Source organism: Symphalangus syndactylus, chromosome 8 (genome assembly GCF_028878055.3).
Source record: "Symphalangus syndactylus isolate Jambi chromosome 8, NHGRI_mSymSyn1-v2.1_pri, whole genome shotgun sequence".
Taxonomy (NCBI): Eukaryota; Metazoa; Chordata; class Mammalia; order Primates; family Hylobatidae; genus Symphalangus; species Symphalangus syndactylus.
This window is the reverse complement of record NC_072430.2, coordinates 41,800,685-41,822,393: the sequence shown is the minus strand read 5'-3', so window position 1 is coordinate 41,822,393 and position 21,709 is coordinate 41,800,685. Positions and strand designations below refer to the sequence as shown.

The 21,709-nt window shown below is 41.8% G+C and overlaps 2 protein-coding genes and 1 long non-coding RNA gene across 6 annotated transcripts in view; 2 read left to right on the top strand and 1 right to left on the bottom strand.

The window, feature by feature from the left end:
• Positions 1 to 21,709, top strand: part of LOC134737308 (uncharacterized) — a 73,804-nt gene that overhangs the window by 34,460 nt on the left and 17,635 nt on the right. The gene's annotated exons all lie outside the window — the stretch shown is intronic.
• ZC2HC1C (zinc finger C2HC-type containing 1C) overlaps positions 1 to 21,709 on the top strand; it is a 63,224-nt gene that overhangs the window by 23,880 nt on the left and 17,635 nt on the right. Inside the window, 1 exon segment of the mRNA XM_063644255.1 lies at positions 15,778 to 15,921. Coding sequence (XP_063500325.1) covers positions 15,778 to 15,790 — 13 coding nt within the window. The 3' untranslated portion in view covers positions 15,791 to 15,921.
• The window catches only part of NEK9 (NIMA related kinase 9), a 46,195-nt gene that overhangs the window by 11,121 nt on the left and 13,365 nt on the right, over positions 1 to 21,709 (bottom strand). Inside the window, exons 7-18 of one of the 4 annotated variants that reach the window (XM_055288757.2) lie at positions 21,361 to 21,471; positions 20,198 to 20,262; positions 17,194 to 17,244; positions 16,558 to 16,750; positions 14,265 to 14,409; positions 13,430 to 13,630; positions 12,899 to 12,945; positions 10,796 to 10,951; positions 8,614 to 8,722; positions 7,943 to 8,104; positions 4,062 to 4,232; positions 2,372 to 2,431 (exon numbers count right to left, since the gene is read on the bottom strand). In XM_055288757.2, the coding sequence (XP_055144732.1) occupies positions 2,372 to 2,431; positions 4,062 to 4,232; positions 7,943 to 8,104; positions 8,614 to 8,722; positions 10,796 to 10,951; positions 12,899 to 12,945; positions 13,430 to 13,630; positions 14,265 to 14,409; positions 16,558 to 16,750; positions 17,194 to 17,244; positions 20,198 to 20,262; positions 21,361 to 21,471 (1,471 nt within the window). Of the gene's footprint in view, positions 1 to 2,371; positions 2,432 to 4,061; positions 4,233 to 7,942; positions 8,105 to 8,613; positions 8,723 to 10,795; positions 10,952 to 12,898; positions 12,946 to 13,393; positions 13,631 to 14,264; positions 14,410 to 16,557; positions 16,751 to 17,193; positions 17,245 to 20,197; positions 20,263 to 21,360; positions 21,472 to 21,709 lie in introns of all 4 variants that reach the window. The other 3 variants (XM_055288756.2, XM_063644185.1, XM_063644186.1) reach the window with 3 other exon arrangements.

The window sequence follows — 21,709 nt, the reverse complement described above, 5'->3', positions numbered from 1 at the left end:
TAAGATTATGCTGCATTTTAGATATACCTAAGACTATTTTAACATATGTGTAAATTTGCATGCCTAACAATAAACATAGGTCTATTTGCCACTAGAACTAGAACTGCACTGTCCAATATGAGTTACTAGCCATATGTGCCTGCTTAAACTTAAAGAGAATTAAAAATTCAGTTCCTCAGTCACACGAGCCACTCTCTGGAGTGCTCAATAGCCACAGAAGGCTGGTAGCTACTATACTGAACAGCACAGATATGGAACATTTCCATCGTTGCAAAAAGATCTACTGGACACTGCTGAACTAGAGCATTACCTATATCACTGTATTTGCCTTGTGAATTCCTTCCTTCTCTGGCCTCCTACCCAGATGAAACCATTCTGTTTAATTTTATATTTATCATTTCTTCTTAAAAACTTTATCGCCTTTATGCATCCTTAAATAATACATTACTATTTATTTTACTTTTATTTTTTTTGAGATACAGTCTCGATCTTTTGCCAGGCTAGCGTACAGTGGCGCAATCGTGGCTCACTGCAACCCCTGCCTCCCAGGTTCAAGCGATTCCCCTGCCTCGGCCTCCAGAGTAGCTGGGACTACAGGTGTGCACCACCACGCCTGGCTAATTTTTTTTTGTATTTTAGTAGAGACAGGGTTTCATCATGTTGGCCAGGATAGTCTCAATCTCCTGACCTTGTGATCTGCCTGCCTTGGCCTCCCAAAGTGCTGGTATTACAGGCGTGAGCCACCACGCCCAGCCTATTTTACGTGTTTCTAAACTTTATAAAAAGGCATGTAGTCTGCTGCAACTTGCTTTTTACGGAAATATTTATGGAAATATTTGGAGATGTTCACTTTCACTCCAATGGATAGTCACAATGCATTTAATCAACAAATAGTTACTGAGCATTTACCACTTGCCAGGCACTGTTCTAGGGAAGTAGATAAAATTGATAAATAAAAAAGACAAAAATCCCTGCTCTTCCTCGAGTTTACATCTTCCCACCAAGGGACATTTGCTTTCAATTTTATGTTTTTCCTTTAAATACTGTCCTAGCAAAACAAAGTTGTAGTAGAACTGCTGTGCTTAGCGAAAGATCTTTAGTCAGTTTTGACAGATATTAATATACATAAACAGAGATGCCAAGCAATGGGCTACTTAACTATACATAATATGGCGTAGTAAGTCGGTGTATATGTGTAAACTGAAGTTCAACAAGTCTAGATCATGTTTTCAGCTGTTTCTTTTCGGAGGTTTAATCTGTTTGATTGACTGATTGTTTATGTATTTATTCATTCATTCGAGATAGGGTCTTGCTATGTTGCCCAGGCCGGATTGCAGTGGCTATTCATAGGCATGATGATAGTGCACTGCAACCTTGAACTCCTGGCCTCAAGTAATCCTCCTGACTCAGCTTCCTGAGTACCTGGGACTAACGGCTGTGCCACTGTGCCCAGCTTTAATCTGCTTTTATTCTGGGTGTTTATGGGTTTTGATTCCAAACAATATCAGAATCTGGGCCGGGCATGGTGGCTCATGCCTGTAATCCCAGCACTTTGGGAGGCTGAGGTGGGCAGATCACTTGAGGCCAGGAGTTGAGACCAGCCTGGCCAAACCTACTAAAAATACAAAAAATAGCTGAGTGTGGTGGTGCATGCCTGTAATCCCAGCTACTTGGGAGGCTGAGGAAGGTGAACCACTTGAACCTGGAAGGCAGAGGATGCAGTGAACCGAGATTGCACCATTGCACTCCAGCCTGGACGACAGAGCAAGACTGTGCCTCAAAAAAAATAAATAAATAAAACAAATCAGAATCCTGGTTCTGAGACACCAAAGACTACAGGGACTCTAGCAGGTAGAAAACCAAAAAGGAAAATAGATTCAATTTCCTGGCATGGTCCCCAGTAATAGAGAACCATGAAGACAGCAGTCAAAGGAAATCTATCAGAGATCTTTGGGATGATTCTCCTAACCACACTGAAAGTTTAGCCGAGTTTTATTCTGAGTGCCTGTTTTGGTGAACTATTTCTTTAGACTGGAATACCCCTGGGAATACCGTGGAAGTAAAGGACTCATTACCCCCTAGAATAGTAAGGAAAGGAATAATACATAAGTCATATTACAGTACTGGGCAAGCTACTTAATTACTTCCATATGCGTTGGAGGCAAAGATGATGTACTGTCTCTCTGACCACAATGTAAAAGTTATAACTTACTGCGAAACCAACCAAAATATGATCATCTCTCTTAACCACTGTATTCCTCACTTCCCAAAGACATTTCCCATTTTCCTTTGGGTTTTGGAGTCTACATGGAATCTAACCAAAAGACCCACACTTCAGAAAACCACTGGTACCTGAAACATTGGTACTTACCAGTTCCAATGGATAAGCCACTGCTATTGGAACGGATGGTCTTAGAATTCAATACTTTCTCTGAGAAAAAATATTTGGTAGGTAAGCACTGTATACAGATATAGGCAAGAAAAACGAGAGAAGACTAGGATAGGGAGATAATTGTTCTCCCTGACTCCAGATAACTTAGAACTATAACTTACAGTTTTAGAAATTAGTATCATAAGCTAAGCACCACTTGCTATTCTAACTATATTCACTATCTACATTAGCAACTGTCTGCCTTGGCTGGTCACTGGAATCACCTGGGAAGTTTTAGAAAGTAACCATGTGTTTGAGACCAGCCTAGGCAACATGGCAAAACCCAATCTCTAAAAAAAATACAAACCTAGCCAGGTGTGGTGGCACTGGCCTGTAGTCCCAGCTACTTGGGAGGCTCAGGTGAGAGGATCAATTGAGCCTGGGAGAGGGAAACTACAGTGAGCTGTGTTTGTGCCACTGCACTCTACTCTGGGTAAAAGAGTGAGACTCTGTCTCAAAATTTAAAAAAAGGAAGTAACATTGCATAGGTCCGTAGGTTCCACCCCAGAGATTCTGATTTAATTGGTCAGGGATAGGGTCTGGACAATGGTATTCTTAAAAGCTTCTTGGCCGGGTTCAGTGGCTCATGCCTGTAATCTCAGCACTTTGGGAGGCCGAGGCGGGCAGATCATGAGGTCAGGAGTTCAAGACCAGCCTGGCTAATATGGTAAAACTCCATCTCTACTAAAAAATCCAAAAATTAGCCAGGTGTGGTGGTACACTCCTGTAGTCCCAGCTACTCGAGAGACTGAGGCAGGAGAATCGCTTGAACCTGGGAGGTTGCAGTGAGCCGAGATCGCACCACTGCGCTCCAGCCTGGGTGACACAGTGAGACTCCGTCTCAAAAAAAAAAAAAAAAGCTTCTCAAGGATTCTAATGTGCTGCTAAGGTTTCAAACCACTGATCTAAAAGTAGACTTATAAACCCTTACACAGGCATTTATAAAGTAGTTCATAACAAATTAATCTTTATGCAGAAAGTGCTTATAATTTAAAGTTTCTTTTAAAGGATGTGCTGAATGTTTCTCATGAAAGCATGAGCACAGACAACAAATTAATTGGTGGATGATTAGAAGTAACAAATTCTAGGGCCAGGCACGGTGGCTCACACCTGTAATCCCAGCACTTTGGGAGGCTGAGGCAGGTGGATCACCTGAGGTCAGGAGTTCTAGACCAGCCTGATCAACGTGGTGGAACCCCGTCTCTACTAAAAATACAAAAATTAGTTGGGCGTGGTGGTAGGCACCTATAGTCCAAGCTACTTGGGAGGCTGAGGCAAGAGAATTTGCTTGAACCCAGGAGGCGGAGGTTGCAGTGAGCCGAGATCACACCATGGCACTCCAGCCTGGGCGAAAAGAGTGAAACTCCATCTCAAAAAAACGACAAAAAAAAACAACCAAAAAAATCAATTCTAAGGGGGGAGGCAGAGCCCAAAGTTATATTAAAAAATAATCAAGAGATGGCAGATGGTTCTGTTCTCACCACTAGGCATGGCATCCTTGACCATTACAAGACTTACAGAAATGGCTTCTTCAGGACATTTCTGTTTCCAACAATGTGACCAACAATACTCAGACGTGGGTCTATCCTCTGTCAAAGCCATCCCAACCCCAGACATATGAAACTCTTACCAACAATGAGAATGGTATGCCAGCCACGGCAAGACAGGTCCGGGACATGATGCAGAGATCCAAAAATAGGCCGAGGCCATGAGGTACAGATATCAGAGCCATGTGGTCTCTCTGTGGGGGTCATTGCCAGGCGGCCATTACCACCATTGCCCCAGGCAAAAATGTGATTATCTAGAAAAAAAGTTAAACAGCAGACCATTTAACAGAACACTGGCTTCCCAACTTTCTGGGTTCTCCATCTTTATATCCTAGAGCTAGAAAGACTTCCCACTATGTACTAAACAAGGGAAAGCTGTTTATTCTCCTATATAAAGCCTAAACTCTTCCTGATTCCACTCGGGTAAAAATGCCCACTCTTCCTATGTGTTGCCATTCATTCATTCATCCATTCATTCACCTTTTTCTTCAACAACTTTTTATTGGTCATTCATTCAAACAGTGACTGAACATCTACTTCAAGACAGGTACTGCATGGGGTGATAGAGCAAGTCCTTGCCCTGTGGAACTGACATTCTAGTAGGGGAGACTGATAATACATAAATACACACCTAACATTTAAGGTGGTGATAAATGCTATGAAGATAAATGGTGGAGAAAAATAAGTGGAAACAAAGAGTAACAGTGGGGTGGGATATTATTTTAGATAGGGTAGGTCAGAGGAGTTCTTTCTGACACTTGAACAGAGATCTACTGGAGTGAGGAAGAGTTTCCAGGCAGAGAGAACAGCAACAGCAAAAGTAATGTCAGTAGCACAAACAAGGAACAAGGAGACCCCTGCAGCTGGAACAAAGTAACGGAAGGGACGGGATAACAGAAGGGGTCAGGAGGTGGCTGGGGTCCTGCTCACATAGGGCTAATCGGGCCACTGTGATGACTCTGGTTCTTACTGACTGATAGAGGAAACCACTGGAGGTTTTGAGCAATAGGTATTTAAGAGAATCCCTCCGTCTACTGAGGAGAACTGATGGCAGGGGAGCAAGGATGGAAGCAGGGAGACCAGTTGTAGTGGACATGGTGAGAAGTGGTTGGATTTATTCTGAAGATAACCAATATGGATGGGATGTGGAGTGTAGGATGAAGTTGCCATTTACTGAGACAGGAAGGCTGCAGGAGGTACACGTCTGGGCAGAAAATCAGAAGTTTGATTTTGAGTATACTAAGTTTGTCTGAGATGCCTATAACTTCTTATCCAAATCAGGCTTTTTTTAAAAAAATGAAACAGGGTGGCTATTAATCATTAAGCCAAGACAACAGGCATGAAGGCATGAATCAGGATTGGTCTAAGATAACTGGGTTATATGGCCCACCCTAAATTTAGACATCAAATTGAGGAGCTGTTGAATAAATTAGTCTGAAGGTCAAGGCTGGTGATATAAAGCAGTCAATGTATAGGGGGAATTTAAGGGAACGAGCTCACTTTGGAGAGACAAGTGAGCCTTGGGGCACTCCAGGACTTAGAAGACTAGGCTGCTGCTATTACAGCACCTAACACCTGCCTGTGCTAGTCCCCTACTCTACTAGAGTGTGAGCTCCTTGAAAGCAGGGGTTTTCTGAGACTCATTTCTGTATTCCTAGAGCCTAAAAGAGGACTTGGACATGAATGAGGCCATCAAGTACAGTTTAGAGGAGTATAGGAACATCAAGAGGTAACATGCCCAGCCACAGAATCCAAATTTACATTTCTCATTCTGAAGTTAAAGTCATGAGCTACACAGATCTATTCAAGAAACGTGAGCTCTCTGAAGCCCTGTCAGAAACTGCTACTGCATTTGCTGCACTAAATTTATCTTCAGTGACATCCTGACTCTGTCCTGTGTAACGTTTCCATTTATCCAAGTCTGACCTAAACAGTTTGCTCCTTAAAGTCCCTTATTTTGGGACAAGCAGAGAGAGTTAATGTGCTGTTCTGAATGCTGGTTTATTTAAATATGGGAACAGATCACCTCATTGACAATATCCCTGAGACCCCTCATGAGTACAGAACAGGCATGGACCAAAAGAAAACAAGCGTATCTCAGAGCACAAGCAACAACAAAAAAGTTGATGAGTCAAAAGATAAGAAGATGAAATATATTGGCTGGGCATGGTGGCACACGCCTGTAATTCCAGCTACTTGGGACGCTGAGGCAAGAGAAGCACTTGAACCCGGGAGGTAGAGGCTGCACTGAGCCGAGATCACACCACCGTACTCCAGCCCGGGTGACACAGCGAGACTCTGTCTCAAGAAAAAAAAAAAAAAAAAAAGAGAAAATGAAATGTGAGTTGTTACCAGTCAAGTGAAAAAAGTGGCTACAAAAATTTAGAAGTTCAGATGATGACACAGGAAAAAGAAAAAAGAGGAAAAAGCAAGCAAAGAAGGAAGGGAATGTAGGATAGCAACAGCAGCAGTACAGAAGAGAAGGAGTGACCAGGCATGGTGGCTCACGCCTATAATCCCAGCACTTTCGGAGGCCAAGGCGGGTGGATCATCTCAGGTCAGGAGTTCAAGACCAGTCTGGCTAACATGGCAAAACCCCATCTCCACTAAAAATACAAAAATTAGCTGGCCATGGTGGCGAGTGCCTGTAATCCCAGCTACTCAGGAAGCTAAGGCAGGAGAATTGCTTGAACCTGGGAGGCGGTAGTTGCAGTGAGCTGAGATGATGCCACTGTACTCCAGCCTGGGTGACAACAGGGACACTGTGTCTCAAAAAAAAAAAAAAAGGAGTGAGGAACCAGACAATACTGCAGAAAGAAATAGCCACAGAGGACCAGGCGCAGTGGCTCACACCTGTAATCCCAGCACTCTGGCAGGCCGAGGTGGGCAGATCACGAGGTCAGGAGTTCGAGACCAGCCTGGCTAACATGGTGAAACCCTGTCTGTACTAAAAATACAAAAATTAGCTGGACGTGGTGGTTTGCACCTGTAATCCCAGCTACTCAGGAGGCTGAGGCACGAGAATCACTTGAACCCGGGGGTGGAGGTTGCAGTGAGCCAAGATCGTGCCATTGCACTCCAGGCTGGGCAATAGAGCAAGACTCTATCTCAAAAAAAAAAAAAAAAAAAAAGGCCAGGCACAATGGCTCACGCCTGTAATCTCAGCACTTTGGGAGGCCGAGGCAAGCGGATCACCTGAGGTTGGGAGTTGGGAGTTCGAGACCAGCTGACCAACATAAAGAAACCCTGTCTCTACTAAAAATACAGAAATTAGCCAGGTGTGGTGGCACATGCCTGTAATCCTAGCTACTCGGGAGGCTGAGGCAGGAGAATTGCTTGAACCTGGGAGGCAGAGGCTGTGATGAGCTGAGATTGTGCCATTGCACTCCAGCCTGGGAAACAAGAGCGAAACTCTGTCTCAAAAAAAAAAAAAAAAAAAAAAAAAATCGTCTCAGAGAAAAGAGAGGAGAAAAATCAATTAGACCAACTCAGAAATCTGAGAGATACATAATATAGAGGAAAGCTGCCCTTCAAACCTTAGCAGTCCCTATGGACATCACTGTAGTACAGTTGACCCCAGCCAACAGAGAAAATATGCTGTTCTCTCCAGCTACCCAATAAATGTTTATTGAAATCAATCAACAACATACTGAGCAAGTTATATAGAAGTACTTAATAATTCTTACAACATTTTACCAAAAAAGTGAAAGCTGAAATGAAAAAAGGAGGAATGTAGAACATTAACCTATCATTATCTAGAAATCTGGCCTTTAAAAACAATCACTATGTTGAATACATGAAAAGTTAATAAAGCTCAATATATATAACCGGCCACCAATTTAATACAAATAAAAAAGTACATCCACAATTCAGCTATACAAATAACCAGTCCATTTCTTTCCCAGCCAAGAACTGAAACACAGCCATGTGTCCAGAAAGCTTGAAATGATATGTACAGACTCACCATCAGTGGCAGCAATGGTAAACTCATCACCACAAGAGACCCTGATCACTTGCTTCCCACCTAGGGGTCCCCCCAACAGGTTGATTCCGAGACGCTTCTTGTAGTTCCCAACACCCAGCTGCCCACACTTGTTGCAGCCAAAGGTCAGCAGCCGGCCTCGCTCTGAGAAGCAAAAAGAAATAACAAGGCACAAATGAGTCCTGGAACCCAGAGAAGATGCAGCCAAGCAGACTTCATGGATTAGCTTCCGGTTGTTAGAATATACAAATACAATACATGATCCTGGACCTAGGACAACTACAGTATCTAGGTACTATAACTAATTAGATCCAGTCAGCGACTCGATATTGTATTCTCTCTCCAGCACTGTATTTTTAGTGAGAAAAATGAGTACTACCTTAGAATAAAGTACCTTATAAAAGTACCTTATAAAAGGTGCTAATCAGACAACAGATGTCTGGAATCATAGGTGTGGTGTTCTCATAACAGGATGTATTTATTATGCATTTATAATAATTATCAATAAAAATATGTACCTGAATACATTAATGAGATAATACTAGATGTTCAGGGGAAATCAGGATGACATACATATAAAGAAAACCTAATACCTGATAGAATAAAAGAGGCTCAGCTACTAAGGCATGTGATACAGTTGTAAATCAACTTACCATCAATAGCAGCTGTGTGAGTCTTGCCTGGGGCAATGGTACGGATCTTATAAAAGGACAACTGCTTGGCCAAGGTAAAGGACGTTGTGTAGGGAACTTCATGGTATGCCTGAAACAAAATAAAACACAAAGCAGATGCATGAGGTAAGAAAATCGAGGGAAAATCAGGCTGAGAATGGAAAAAAGTCCTGGTGACCAAAAGGCCTTTCAAGTGAGTTATATTACTAAGAAGAGGGTGCCAGGTAGTTTTCCATCTCCAACAGAAAACAAGAGGAAATAAGCTCAATATGTAATCAGAGAATGCAGCACACGAGGCAGAACTTTCTGACAACCAAAGTTTTAGATTCTGACTTAGGGTTTATAAAACTGAACTTTCCATCCCAGAAGGTATTTATATAAGGAGAGAATCGTTGACATTTACCTTGGTTATACACTCTGCATATCTAACAAGGGCAGGGCAAAGAATTAAAGTCCTGAGGACTGTCTCCAGCCCATAAAGGAATCAGTTTACTGTGATCTAATTTCATCTATAGGGTAGTGTTTCTCAACTTAATTAAAACCCATGTTCCCTTTGAATTAGTATTAAAAAAGAATCCTCTCATTTAAGTTTAAAATTTCACAACAAATCCACTGCTATAATGAAAACATAAATCAAGTAATAGTAATTCTGAATATTTCTTTGTTTTTTTATTTTGTTTTGTTTTGTTTTGAGACGGAGTCTCGCTTTGTTGCCCAGGCTGGAGTGCAGTGGTGCCATCTCAGCTCACTGCAAGCCCCGCCTCCCAGGTTCACGCCATTCTCCTGCCTCAGCCTCCCGAGTAGCTGGGACTACTGGTGCCCGCCACCATGCCTGGCTGGTTTTTTTTGTATTTTTAGTACAGATGGGGTTTCACCGTGTTAGCCAGGATGGTCTTGATCTCCTGACCTTGTGATCCGCCCGCCTCGGCCTCCCAAAGTGCCGGGATTACAGGCGTGAGCCACCGTGCCCGGCAACTGAATATTTCTTTTCAAACTACAAAGACACTCTCTCCAACCTTGCCCTGAATTTGTACTCTCCTAATTGAAAATCACTACTTTAGAGATTGCTTAAAAATTAATTCTTACCTTTTTCATTGAGTCAGAAAACTTCTGTCTCTTAATTTTATTCTTTGGAAAATGACAAAACTCATTATATTAACACAAAAAGGAAACTAAGACACAGCCATAAAAAAGGATGAGTTCATGTCCTTTGTAGGGACATGGATGAAGCTGGAAACCATCCTTCTGAGCAAACTATCGCAAGGACAAAAAATCAAACACCGCATGTTCTCACTCATAGGTGGGAATTGAACAATGAGAACACTTGGACATAGGAAGGGGAACATCACACAATGGGGCCTGTCATAGGGTGGGGGAAGCGGGGAGGGATAGCATTAGGAGATATACCTAATGTAAATGATAAGTTAATGGGTGCAGCACACCAACATGGCGCATGTATACATATGTAACAAACCTGCACTTTGTGCACATGTACCCTAGAACTTAAAGTATAATTAAAAAAAAAAAAGGAAACTAAGACAATATCAGTGGTGACTTTGCTAACATTTTTGAAGACAGAATGGTAATTACATTCAATAAGCCTAAACAGGATCAGTGATTTGGGAGAAATAAATCTAAAAAACTCCAATCAATCAAAAAAACTCCAGGAAGGTGATGCATGGAAACATGTTTTTTTATAACATTAATTTGCTTATTCCTATTTCAATAAGGTAAAAGCTGAATTTCATCATTTTATTCTTTGTAATCAATTTATTTGTTGAAGTATAACACACTGCAAAATATCACACAGCTTGACACATTTTTCTATATACATATACTTGTAAAACCATTACAGATCAAGATATAGACCATTCCCATTACCCTAGGATCCCTTCCACCTCTTCTGTTAATACCCTTCCTTCCATAAGTAGCCACAGTTTTGATTTCTGCCAGTATAAGTTAATTTTGCCTGTTCTTAAATTTTACACAGATAGAGCTATATAGCATGTACTCTTTGTGGCTGGCTTCTTTTGCTGCATACAATGCCTATGAGACCATAACTAAAGTCAAATTCCATGGTCACTAACCAATAATGGCATCTCAAAGAAATTCCAACCTAGAGAAATTCTGATGATGTGGTTAGAACACCAATCAGGACACTCACTTCATGGTTGATAATTCCAGACATGCACTGATTCAGACCCAGCTTATTGAATTCATTGAGTCCACAGGCCAGCACTTTGCCTGACTGGGTCAACAGAAATGTTCCATCACAGCCACATTGAACTGCAACAATAATCAAGGCCTTGGGAACATCCACCTGCAAGAAAAAAATCAGAAAAAGAAATCCCAAACACATAATTCGTATCAGAAAAAAAGCTCTCAAATTCTTTCAAAAGAGACATGCTGCATTTAGCAGAATGACTACAGGAAAGTGAGGACTGCTCTATTCTTTTCAGATTTGCCCAGTGTCTTAGAGACTATTTTTTCGTTTCTTTTTTTTTTTTTTTGAGATAGAGTTTCCCTCTTTTGCCCAGGCTGGAGTGAAGTGGTGCGATCTTGGCTCACTGCAATCTCTACCTCCCAGGTTCAAGCGATTCTCCTGTCTCAGCCTCCCAAGTAGCTGGGATTACAGGTGCACGCCACCACACCCAGCTAATTTTTGTATTTTTATTAGAGATGGGGTTTCGCCATGTTGGCCAGGCTGGTCTCGAACTCCTGACCTCAGGTGATCTACCCACCTTGGCCTCCCAAAGTGCTGGGATTACAGGTGTGAGCCATCATGCCTGGCCGAGACTACTATTTTTTTTCTTTTCTTTTTTTTTGAGGTGGAGTCTTGCTCTGTCGCCCAGGCTGGAGTGCAGTGGTATGATCTCGGCACACTGCAACCTCTGCCTCCCAGGTTCAAAGCGATTCTCCTGCCTCAGCCTCTTGAGTAGCTGGGACTAAAGGCGTGTGCCACCATGCCCGGATAATTTTTGTGTTTTTAGTAGAGACAGGGTTTCACCATGTTGGCCAGGCTGGTCTCGAACTCCTGACCTCAAGTGATTTGCCCGCCTTGGCCTCCCAAAGTGCTGGGATTACAGGCGTGAGCCATTGTGCCCGGCCAAGGCTACTATTGTCAACGAAGAGCTCAAGTTTTATAATATCAAGGAAAAGGTGACAGTTCCAGGTCAACTAAACAAGACAGCCCCCTCTGTTTGTCTTAGTAATAGGTCCTACTTAGGGTGACTTGTCAAAAAGTTGAGAAAGAAGCTTCAATTCATTGCTGATTTTGTCCTTTGAGATGGAAGGCTGCTTGACAGTTACAGAAATTCAACAGCCCTGGGGGGTCCCAATCTGGTCATTTTATAGGAGAGGTGACAGGGTACTGAGGTAATATCTAGGACTTCCAAATGCTCATATCTTTTTACAGCTAACTAGACAGGACTGGAGAAGGTGGGGTGATGCATGTGTGGGGTCACAATGGATGTGTGTAAAACCTGAAACCTCAACCCTCAGTTTCTGCCACAGCCTTTCCAGGAGAAAAGGAACAGCTGGGAATCCCATTGAGGATGGTCCCTAGAAATGCATAATAATTTAATTTTTAAAATGTAAATAAAAACTGGTTTGGCTAAAAGTACCCAAGGAAAGAAAAAAGAAAAGAAAAGACCCAAAACAGTGGTAACAATAAATGGTATAGCTGATTTAGCCAACCCTCCAATAGGTAAGCCTGTGCCCTAGGGTAGGTGGGAGAGATGTGACAGTGCTTTTCCCCCAGCTGGTATCAGCCTCTATGAGCCTCTCACAGGGCCAGCTCTGGCAAGGCTGAGAGTAATTTGATAGTATGTTTCATGCAACATGACCGCTAAACAAAAACAACTATTAATATTTCATCTGGTGGTCAATTGTAGAAATAGGAGAGGAAAATGGCTGTGTTGGGTTAAGAGACAGTATACTGCTTTACAGTATCTTCTCGAGTTTTCCAGTGTATTTGTAGCTTATATGTGACTTTTCTGCTGTACACGCTGATTTTAGCTGTCATCCCTGAGTAAGATGTGACTTCACAATGTCCACGGTCGCTGTATCCACCTTCTCAATTTTCTATGATTTGGTCAGATGGCAAGACCACAGGGTGCTAAATCAAGAATCCTAGATTGTCAGTCTCCCAAACAGGAAACACTTCAGAAATAAACACCTTGATACAACAGAGCCAAGGAAAGAGGACATATTATTGGAGTCTGTGCGACTTAGATAGGTTTTAGAAATAAGTTGCTTCTGATTTTACCTTTTGTGGTGTATAATAATCCTCTTCTGAATCCAAACCCAGTCGTCCTGAAACACACATAAGAATGAAAATCATTATAATGAGGGCTTCCTTCCCAGTGAAGAGGTTCTGTAAGATTCTCTTTTGCCAGGTGCGGTGGCTTACGCCTGTAATCACAGCACTTTGGGAGGCCAAGGCGGGTGGATCATGTTCCAGACCAGCCTGGCCAATGTGGTGAAACCCCATCTCTACTAAAAATACAAAAAATTAGCTGGGTGTGATGGCGTGTGCCTGTAATCCCAGCTACTCGGGAGGCTGAGGCAGGAGAACCGCTTGAACTCAGGAGGTGGTGGTTGCAATGAGCCCAGATCGTGCCATTGCACTCCAGCCTGGGTGACAGAGAGAGACTCTTGTCTCGAGGAAAAAAAAAAAAAAAGATTTACTGAATTAACACTTCTCATTTAGGGGCTGCATGATGTGTTTAGATGCATACAACTTTTAAGTCAGGTTGTATACCTGTGAAGAAGTGGACAGAGACAAGGCTACCCCTACCATATTCGCCACAGCCCCAAGAATAGACTTCCTTGTTTCGTGTCAGAACCACCACATGATTATCTCCACAGGAGACCTGCTCCACCGGATTGCTAAGGAAGAAGTTCAGCTGCATGGGTTCTAGCACTTCAGGGCCAGCAACTTTGTCCACCCCCATGCAGCCATAATAATCTGATCCAAAGGCATACAGCTGACCCTCATCTGCAAAAGAAAGGAAAACAGAATCCATCAAAGGACTGACTTATTTTATCTAATCAGAAAGTTGGGCAGGGCTGGAATGAGGACTACCCCAGCAAATGATCTCACATGAAATGATTACATCCAAGAAATTAAAAGGACAGACTGTGCAAGTCTAGAGTTCTATGTCAGAGAGTCATGTGTACTACTACTACTATATTAAACAATTTAAAAAGTGGTAGCATTATCACGTTAAAAGGACTTAAAATTTTAATGAGGCCATCTTTGTTATATAGATAAAAAATAAGTCCAAAGGAATCATTAAGTAATGACAAGACCAAAACTAAACTTAGGTCTTGATCCTAATTTTACGTTATCCATAGCCTGATGAGGTGGTAAGATTATTTTTCCTGCCAACCAGGAACACATTTTCTCCTGATCCCACCTCTTCTCTGTTACCCACCTGTCTTCTCCTTGCTCACCACCCCCTAATACTATAGCAAATTTGGTATGTTATTATTAATGAGTATATTTGCTCAAGGTCCTCTGGTTCTTTGTATACTGTCTTTTGTTTTAAAATCCCAACTAAGATTGCACAGCATTAAGCAAAATACCCCCACATTACATGCTCTTAAGACACTTTCTGCTGATGGCTTACCAGTCACACAGACAGTGAAATCATCACCACATGACACCTGATGGATAGCTTTGCCTTGCAACTTTTCCACATGCTTTGGCTGTCGATAGGAGGCTTTGTCTCCATGGCCCAGCTGACCATGGAGTTTAGTGCCTCCTTGCATGTTCTGTGAAATAAAGAGGTCTTATGACTTTTTTTAAATTACATTTTATTAAACTTAAATTTTAAAAAGAGATAGGTTCTCGCTGTATTGCCCAAGCTGGTCTTGAACTCCTGAGCTCAAGTGATCCTCCTGCCTTGGCTTCCCAAAGTGCTGGGATTGTAGACATGAACCACCATGCCCGGCTGAGAGGTCTTATGAAGTTTTAATTTTTCATGCCAAAAGCTGAGCTTTAATGGAACTTCATATGAAGAAAAACAGTAGAACAAAAGAGCTAGAAATTTAGAAATTAGAAAAAAATGGGCAAAGGGATTAAACATTTTAATAGCAAGTAGTATAAAGATCCTGCCAACAGGTAAAGAAAACTTTAAAAGTATCCAGATTAATATCCATTAATCTAATCTTTGTCCTTCAAGTCTAAGGTAAACTATATATTTAATTACAGGTGATGGTGAAAAAAATTCTTTACAATATAGTCTAATTTTTTTGCTTTCTACAGGAATATAGCTTCTTGAAAATCTGTACTAGAAGTTTCATAAATTTTGGTCACAGTTTCCCTGAAACATGGAAGAGTTATAAAGAATCTGGCTACATCAAAGAGGCTGCTATACAGCAATAAGACTAGTCCTTGATGACTTTTCAACTTTTTTTTTTTTTGAGACGGAGTTTCACTTTTGTCACCCAGGCTGGAGTGCAGTGGCTCGATCTCAGCTCACTGCAAGCTCTGCCTCCTGGGTTCAAGCGATTCTCCTGCCTCAGCCTCCCAAGTAGCAGGGATTACAGGCACCTGCCACCATGCCTGGCTAATTTTTTGTATGTTTAGTAGAGATGGGGTTTTGCCATGTTGGCCAGGCTGGTCTCGAACTCCTGACCTCAGGTGATCCACTCGCCTCAGCCTCCCAAAGTGTTGGGATTACAGATGTGAGCCACCATGTCTGGCCTTTTCAACAGTTTTATAGAGAAAAATAATTCTATTAAATAATTCTATTAAATATATGTACATATATACACACACACATATATATGTGTGTGTATATATATATATTTTTTTTTTTTTTTTGAGACAACGTCTTGCTCTGTCACTCAGGCTGGAGTGCAATGGTGCAATCTTGGTTCACTACAATCTCCACTTCCCAGGCTCAAGTGATTCTCATGCCTCAGCCTCCTGAGTAGCTGGAATCACAGGCATGCGCCACCACTCTCAGCTAACTTTTGTATTTTTAGTAGAGACGGGGTTTTGTCATGTTTGCCAGGCTGGTCTCAAACTCCCGGCCTCAAACAATCCACTCGCCTTGGCCTCCCGAAGTGCTGGGACTTCAGTTGTGAGCCACTCTGCCCAGCCAATAAATGTTTAAGATACTAATTTCTCTCCAGCAGCCTGAAATGAGCCTGAGAAGGCATAGCAAGAGACAGGAGGAAAGCCAAGAGAACACGCTATCACAGAAGGCAAGTGAAGACAAAGCTTCAAGAAGGAGGGAGTGGTCAACTATTTCAAATGCTGCCGAGAGGTCAAGCTAGGTAAGGACTAAAAAGCATCTGTTTTATTTTAGCAATTTATGGGTCATTTTGTCAAGACTAGTTTCAATTGAGTGGCAGAGATGGAAGCTGCATTGTAGGTGAATGAAGAGAGAGTGGGAGATAAGGAAACAGCAAACACAGACAATTTGTTAAGGAAAGTGAGAGGGGAGAATCTAGAGGGCAACAAATTCTACACAAAATATACCTAGCCATCTTCAATCACTGCTGTGGGCTTCAGGGGTTTCCTGACATGGTATAGTGCTTCCTTTGTTTACAAAGCTATTTCACAGATAATAGTTGCTCTGAACCTCATGGTAATGTAACAGAGTAATTGAGTGACTTGTCTGAAATCATCCAGCTGTAAATGGGAAAGCCCAGTCTCCTGAGTCTTTCAATTTTTCTCTCCCTCTCTCATTCATTCAAAAAACCTTTATAGGTGACCTAATACGTACCAGCCCTGGGCATACATCAGTGAACTAAACAGACAAAATCCCTGCTCTCATAAGAGCTTCCATTCCATCACCCCATGTTGCCACTCCCTTAGTATAGGTTCAACTAATAAAATGCCTAGACATCGTGGGCCCAGTAAACAATTAGGCTTACAGCACCGTTCCAAAATGCTTAGCGTTCACTTACCACCCAAGTGTACAGTTCCTTCTCCACTGTGACCACAGCAAAGTGGGTATTCCCTGCACACACCTGCCGGGCACTACAGCCACTCTTGATAACATCCAGTTTCTGAGGGGTGGATTTTCCACCACCCCAAACATAGACTTCACTGGTTCGTGATGTTACTACAGCAATGGGTGCTTCGGTCACAGTGCTTGACCTGCCAACAATCCCCAGAACAAAGGAACATTTAACATTAAAAACAGTATCAAAGAAAAATGCTTCCAGTCTGTTCCTTGAGAAGAACTGCCAATTATGGTATGAGAAAGTATGTTCTTTCTCGACAACTTATTTCAATGTGCTCTATCACAGCAGACTTTGCGATTCCTGCCTCAGGGCTTCATCACAGCTTGGCCAGATCAGATTCCAGTATGACCCATAACACCTACACTTTTCCACATTCATCATGGTAATGATGGCCACTTTAGTGTGAGGGTGAAATTATAGCTTTCTTCTTAGAAATGCCTGTCTGACATTTAAGCAGATGCTGGCTCCTGAAAGGATGCCAAAGTATCCTGGGATCGAATAATGCCTACACTCAAGAAAGAACCCCCTGGTTGTAATTTTGGATATATTAGTTTTTAAGAGTCTCTTGAACATTACCTTGGTCTCTTTGTAGGTGCATTAAGCAGAGTGACTTTTTCCTCCATCTCTCTACCAAAAGAAAAGCAAAGATACATGAGTGAAATAATAGGCTTTTATATTGCAAAGGTGTCTGTTTAATACATTTCACAGATTTAATCCTCTTATAAACTGTATGCATCCTACAACATCACAATACTTTTAGCAAAGTACGTCAATACAACTCAAAATAGTTATATAGTCCTTTCATTAGACAATTCATTAAATACCCAAAGGCCAGCAGTTTGGGGCCATTTGCTTTCTGTCTCTGAGAAATGGTCCAGGCTGGAACAGAGAGCCTTGAGAACCTCTGATGTACGTATTTAGTATCTGATGGACACCTTCATCTAGTCTGCCCACTGACTCCCAAACTCAGTATCTCCAAATATGAGCTTGTTAGCTTTTTCCCAAATGAGCTTTTCTTTCTGACTTCTCTATTTCTGTAACTAGCCGCAACACCCTTCCCCAATTCTCCCAGTCAACTGGGCTTAAAACCTCAGTCATCTCTGATTCATCTCTCTCCCTTTCTTTAATATTCAGGTTCTACAGATTCTACCTATATAGTACTTTTTGTACTCACCTCTTCCTTTCCAGTCTCACCACCTTAGTTCTGGGTAGCTCTACTTCCCACCTGTACTGTGATAATACCTCCTAATCAGCCTCACTTACTACAGTCTTAATCATTTTACTATACTAATTTAACATAGATACTAATATTGCCAAATAACTCTTCCTTAGGTATGCCTCTCATCACATGAACTACCCTCTCGCAAACATCCACTATCTATCTTTTGCACTACCTCTTGAATTAACCACAATTTTCTTGGCCTGGCATGCAAGATTTCCTACCTATTTTTCCAGACTTCCTCCCTTTTGTTTGCACCCCATGTTCTAGCCCAGGGCTGTCATCCTACCTAAATCAATTATAGCTGAGCTCCTAGAGTAGTGCTCAGGCATCAGTACTTTTTGAAAGCTCCTGATATTTTGCATCAAAAATCCCAGGTCTAGAACCACTAATCTAGCCAAATAGAATTTTGTGTTTCCTGAATATTTTCCACAACTTCCTGTGTCTATGATTTTGCTTATGCTATATTCTCTGTCTGGAAAACTCTGTCTTATGTTTTCCATCGAAGTACAAAGTTCCAACAAAGTATTGCAGGTAAATCTATAATTATCTCAGTAAAAATTTCATGCCTACACTCAAGAAATAAGAGATTAAAATAGTGACTTAAAATAGTGATTATGCCGGGTGCAGTGGCTCATGCCTGTAATCCCAGCACTTTGGGAGGCCGATGCAGGCAGATCACCTGAGGTCAGGAGTTCGAGACCAGCCTGGCCAACATAGTAAAACTTCGTCTCTACTAAAAATACAAAAACTAGCCAGGCGTGGTGGCGCCTGCCTGTAGTCCCAGCTACCCGGGAGGCTGAGGTAGGAGAACTGCTTGAACCTGGCAGGTGGAGGTTGCAGTGAGCTGAGACTGTGCCACTGCACTCCAGCCTGGGCAACAGAGTGAGACTCTCAAAAAGTAAATAAAATAAAATAAATAAAATAAAATAAAATAAAATAAAATAAATCATTATATTGCTGTGAAATAAGCCAGATAAAAATTTTAAAAATGCTTAACCAGACCAAAAGGGTGATACTGCTCACACGTGCACAAAACATAATTGGAAGGTCATGGTGCTGTATCTGGAGTACTGTACATAATTTCAGGCACTAAAACACTGGCTACAGACCAACTAGAGAAGAACCAGAAAAGATTAATTAAATGGCATAGTAGAATAAAAGTACTGATGAAACAACAAATATGGAATTAGGGATGTACAGAATGTATCCAAGAGCAAGACTTGAAAAGAGCATTGTATGTGAATATTTGGAAGACATAAAAACAAAAAACTGGTAGTGGAGGAAGAAGGGTAGCAAGGCAAAAATAGTGTAATAGGATGAAATACAGACTCAAACATTTAAGGAAGATAAACGTTTTAAATTAAGGTATGAAACCTCCTAGAGGAACCGAGGGATAAAGGATGTTCTTCCTATCTCTAAAGATATCTGACAGAATAAATCTCAGGAAATACCTCTGAGGAGTCAATAAAACTCTACTTCAAATATGGGCAAAATGTACCTGAAGAGGATTCCTCCAACTCCAACCTACCACCTAAACAAATGCAGTGAAAAACAAAGGCTCAGGCCGGGCATAGTGTCTCATGCCTCTAATCCCAACACTTTGGGAGGCTGAGGCAGGAGGACTGCTTAGGCAACAGCTTTGAGACCAGCCTGGGCAACACAGTGAGACCCCGTCTCTATAAAAATAGAAAAATTAGCCAGGCATGATGGTGCACACCTGTAGTCCTAGCTACTTGGGAGGCTGAGGTGTGAGAATCACTTGCAGCAGGAGTTCAAGGCTGCAGTGAGCTAGGACTGTGCCACTGTACTCTAGCCTGGATGATAAAGTGAGACTCTGTCTCAGAAAACAAACAAAAAACAAAAAAACCAAAGGATCAGTCCAATTCACACTACAATTGATAAGCACCCTATGCCAGGCCCTGGGATGACCACTTTTTATGTGTTATCTTCTTTAATCCTGACCTCATCTGACTTTATAGAGGAGAAAGCTAAGAAATAAGGATGTTAAATAACTTGACAAAGATAATGACAAAATTCAGATACAAACAGAAGGATGTCTGAGTCCAGACACCCCTCTTCCTTACTGCACTCTAATGCCTCAACTCTAAGGTTTAAAACCAATGGATCAGGAGTGAAGGGCTCTTGGGCCTCATCAGTACAAATTTAGAACAAAACAGCACAGGCTAAGGAGGCAAAAGTCAGAAGCTACCCCTAAGCAATAAAAGCAAGGATGTTGGTAGAAAATAGCACTATTGCAACCAAGTCAGGAAACACTACTCTTTCTTGTAGTACTCTGATCAAGCCTCTAAAAGTCAACTATCTCAGAAAAGACAATGGAGTGACTTCTTCATACTTTACCTCCTGCGTTTCCTGAGAAGAGGGCGATCTAGAAGTTCATCTGCAGTAGGTCTCTGCTCAGGATCCTAAAAAGTAAAAATAGGGTTAGTTTTCACTTAACGGAAATGGGCAACATGGGATCTAAAGAGGATAATTAGTCAAAGACCACTGTATTACCCTTTTGTTTTAGAAATCATTTCTTATGTGATACTCCGTATTTTATGCTTCTCACCTCATTATAATCAACACTTGTACATGAAGGAGAATGTTTATAATGCATCTTCCTCACTTGTTCAATTAGGGCAGTGGCTCTCGAACCTCAATATATACAGAACAGAATAATTACCTGAGGTGTTTGTTACAAATAAAGATTTCTGGGCTTTATCCACAGAGATTCTGATTGAGTTCGTCTGGGGTGGGGCCCAGGAATCTTCTTTTTACTTACAAAACTCCCCCACTCCCTGGTGATTCTGACTCCAGTGTTTCATGAAACATACTTTGAATAACACTAGAACTACACAGCAAGGGAACTATGAGATATGAGAAATACAGACATTCTGTATTAGAAATGGTAAATTATCTTTCATTGCAGTTTTATGAAATCTATATTCAGAAATTACTCTTGGTCATAAAAATGGAGCACAATTGGCCAGGCGCGGTGGCTCACGCTTGTAATCCCAGCACTTTGGGAGGCCAAGGCGGGTGGATCACGAGGTCAGGAGATCGAGACCACGGTGAAACCCCATCTCTACTAAAAATACAAAAAAATTAGCCGGGCGTGGTGGCGGGCGCCTGTAGTCCCAGCTACTCGGAGAGGCTGAGGCAGGAGAATGGCGTGAACCCGGGAGGCGGAGCTTGCAGTGAGCCGAGATTGCACCACTGCACTCCAGCCTGGGCGACAGAGCGAGACTCTGTCTCAAAAAAAAAAAAAAAAAATGGAGCACAATTTAGAAGGGAAATTCATTTCACAAACTAATATGTACAAAACAGAATAAAATAAGAATTTGTTCACTGAAGCACACAACTATAATGAATTACCATACCTATTCTGGGTATAGCCACAAATACACTCTACCCTGGGGAAGTGCATGTGGTTTTGTATGGTTTATAGCTATGCCATATACCAAACACTAAGGCTGGAAGGGGAAATACGAAACTGAAGTGAATATTTAAGTCACACCTACCTGGTCAAGGCATGAATGAACCATTTGGATCAATTCCAAAGAGTACTGGCTAGAGTCAACTTCCATGGCCCGAATTCCTTGCACGATCTTCACACACAGGTTGAGTGGGTTCTATGAGAAAATGATGACTGCATTGTTCCTGGTTATATAAAGATGATGCTATACTGTACTGGTTGGGGCTCTCAGGTGTCTGTGACCATTATTTAAAGAATTGGCAATAGGTCTGACTTCTTGTTATAACTACTAGTATGCATCAACAAGAAATAGTTAGGGATGCACTGATGCTATCAGACAGAATGAAGCCAACTGGCCATACAATCTATAACTATGTGGCCAATAATATAATGCT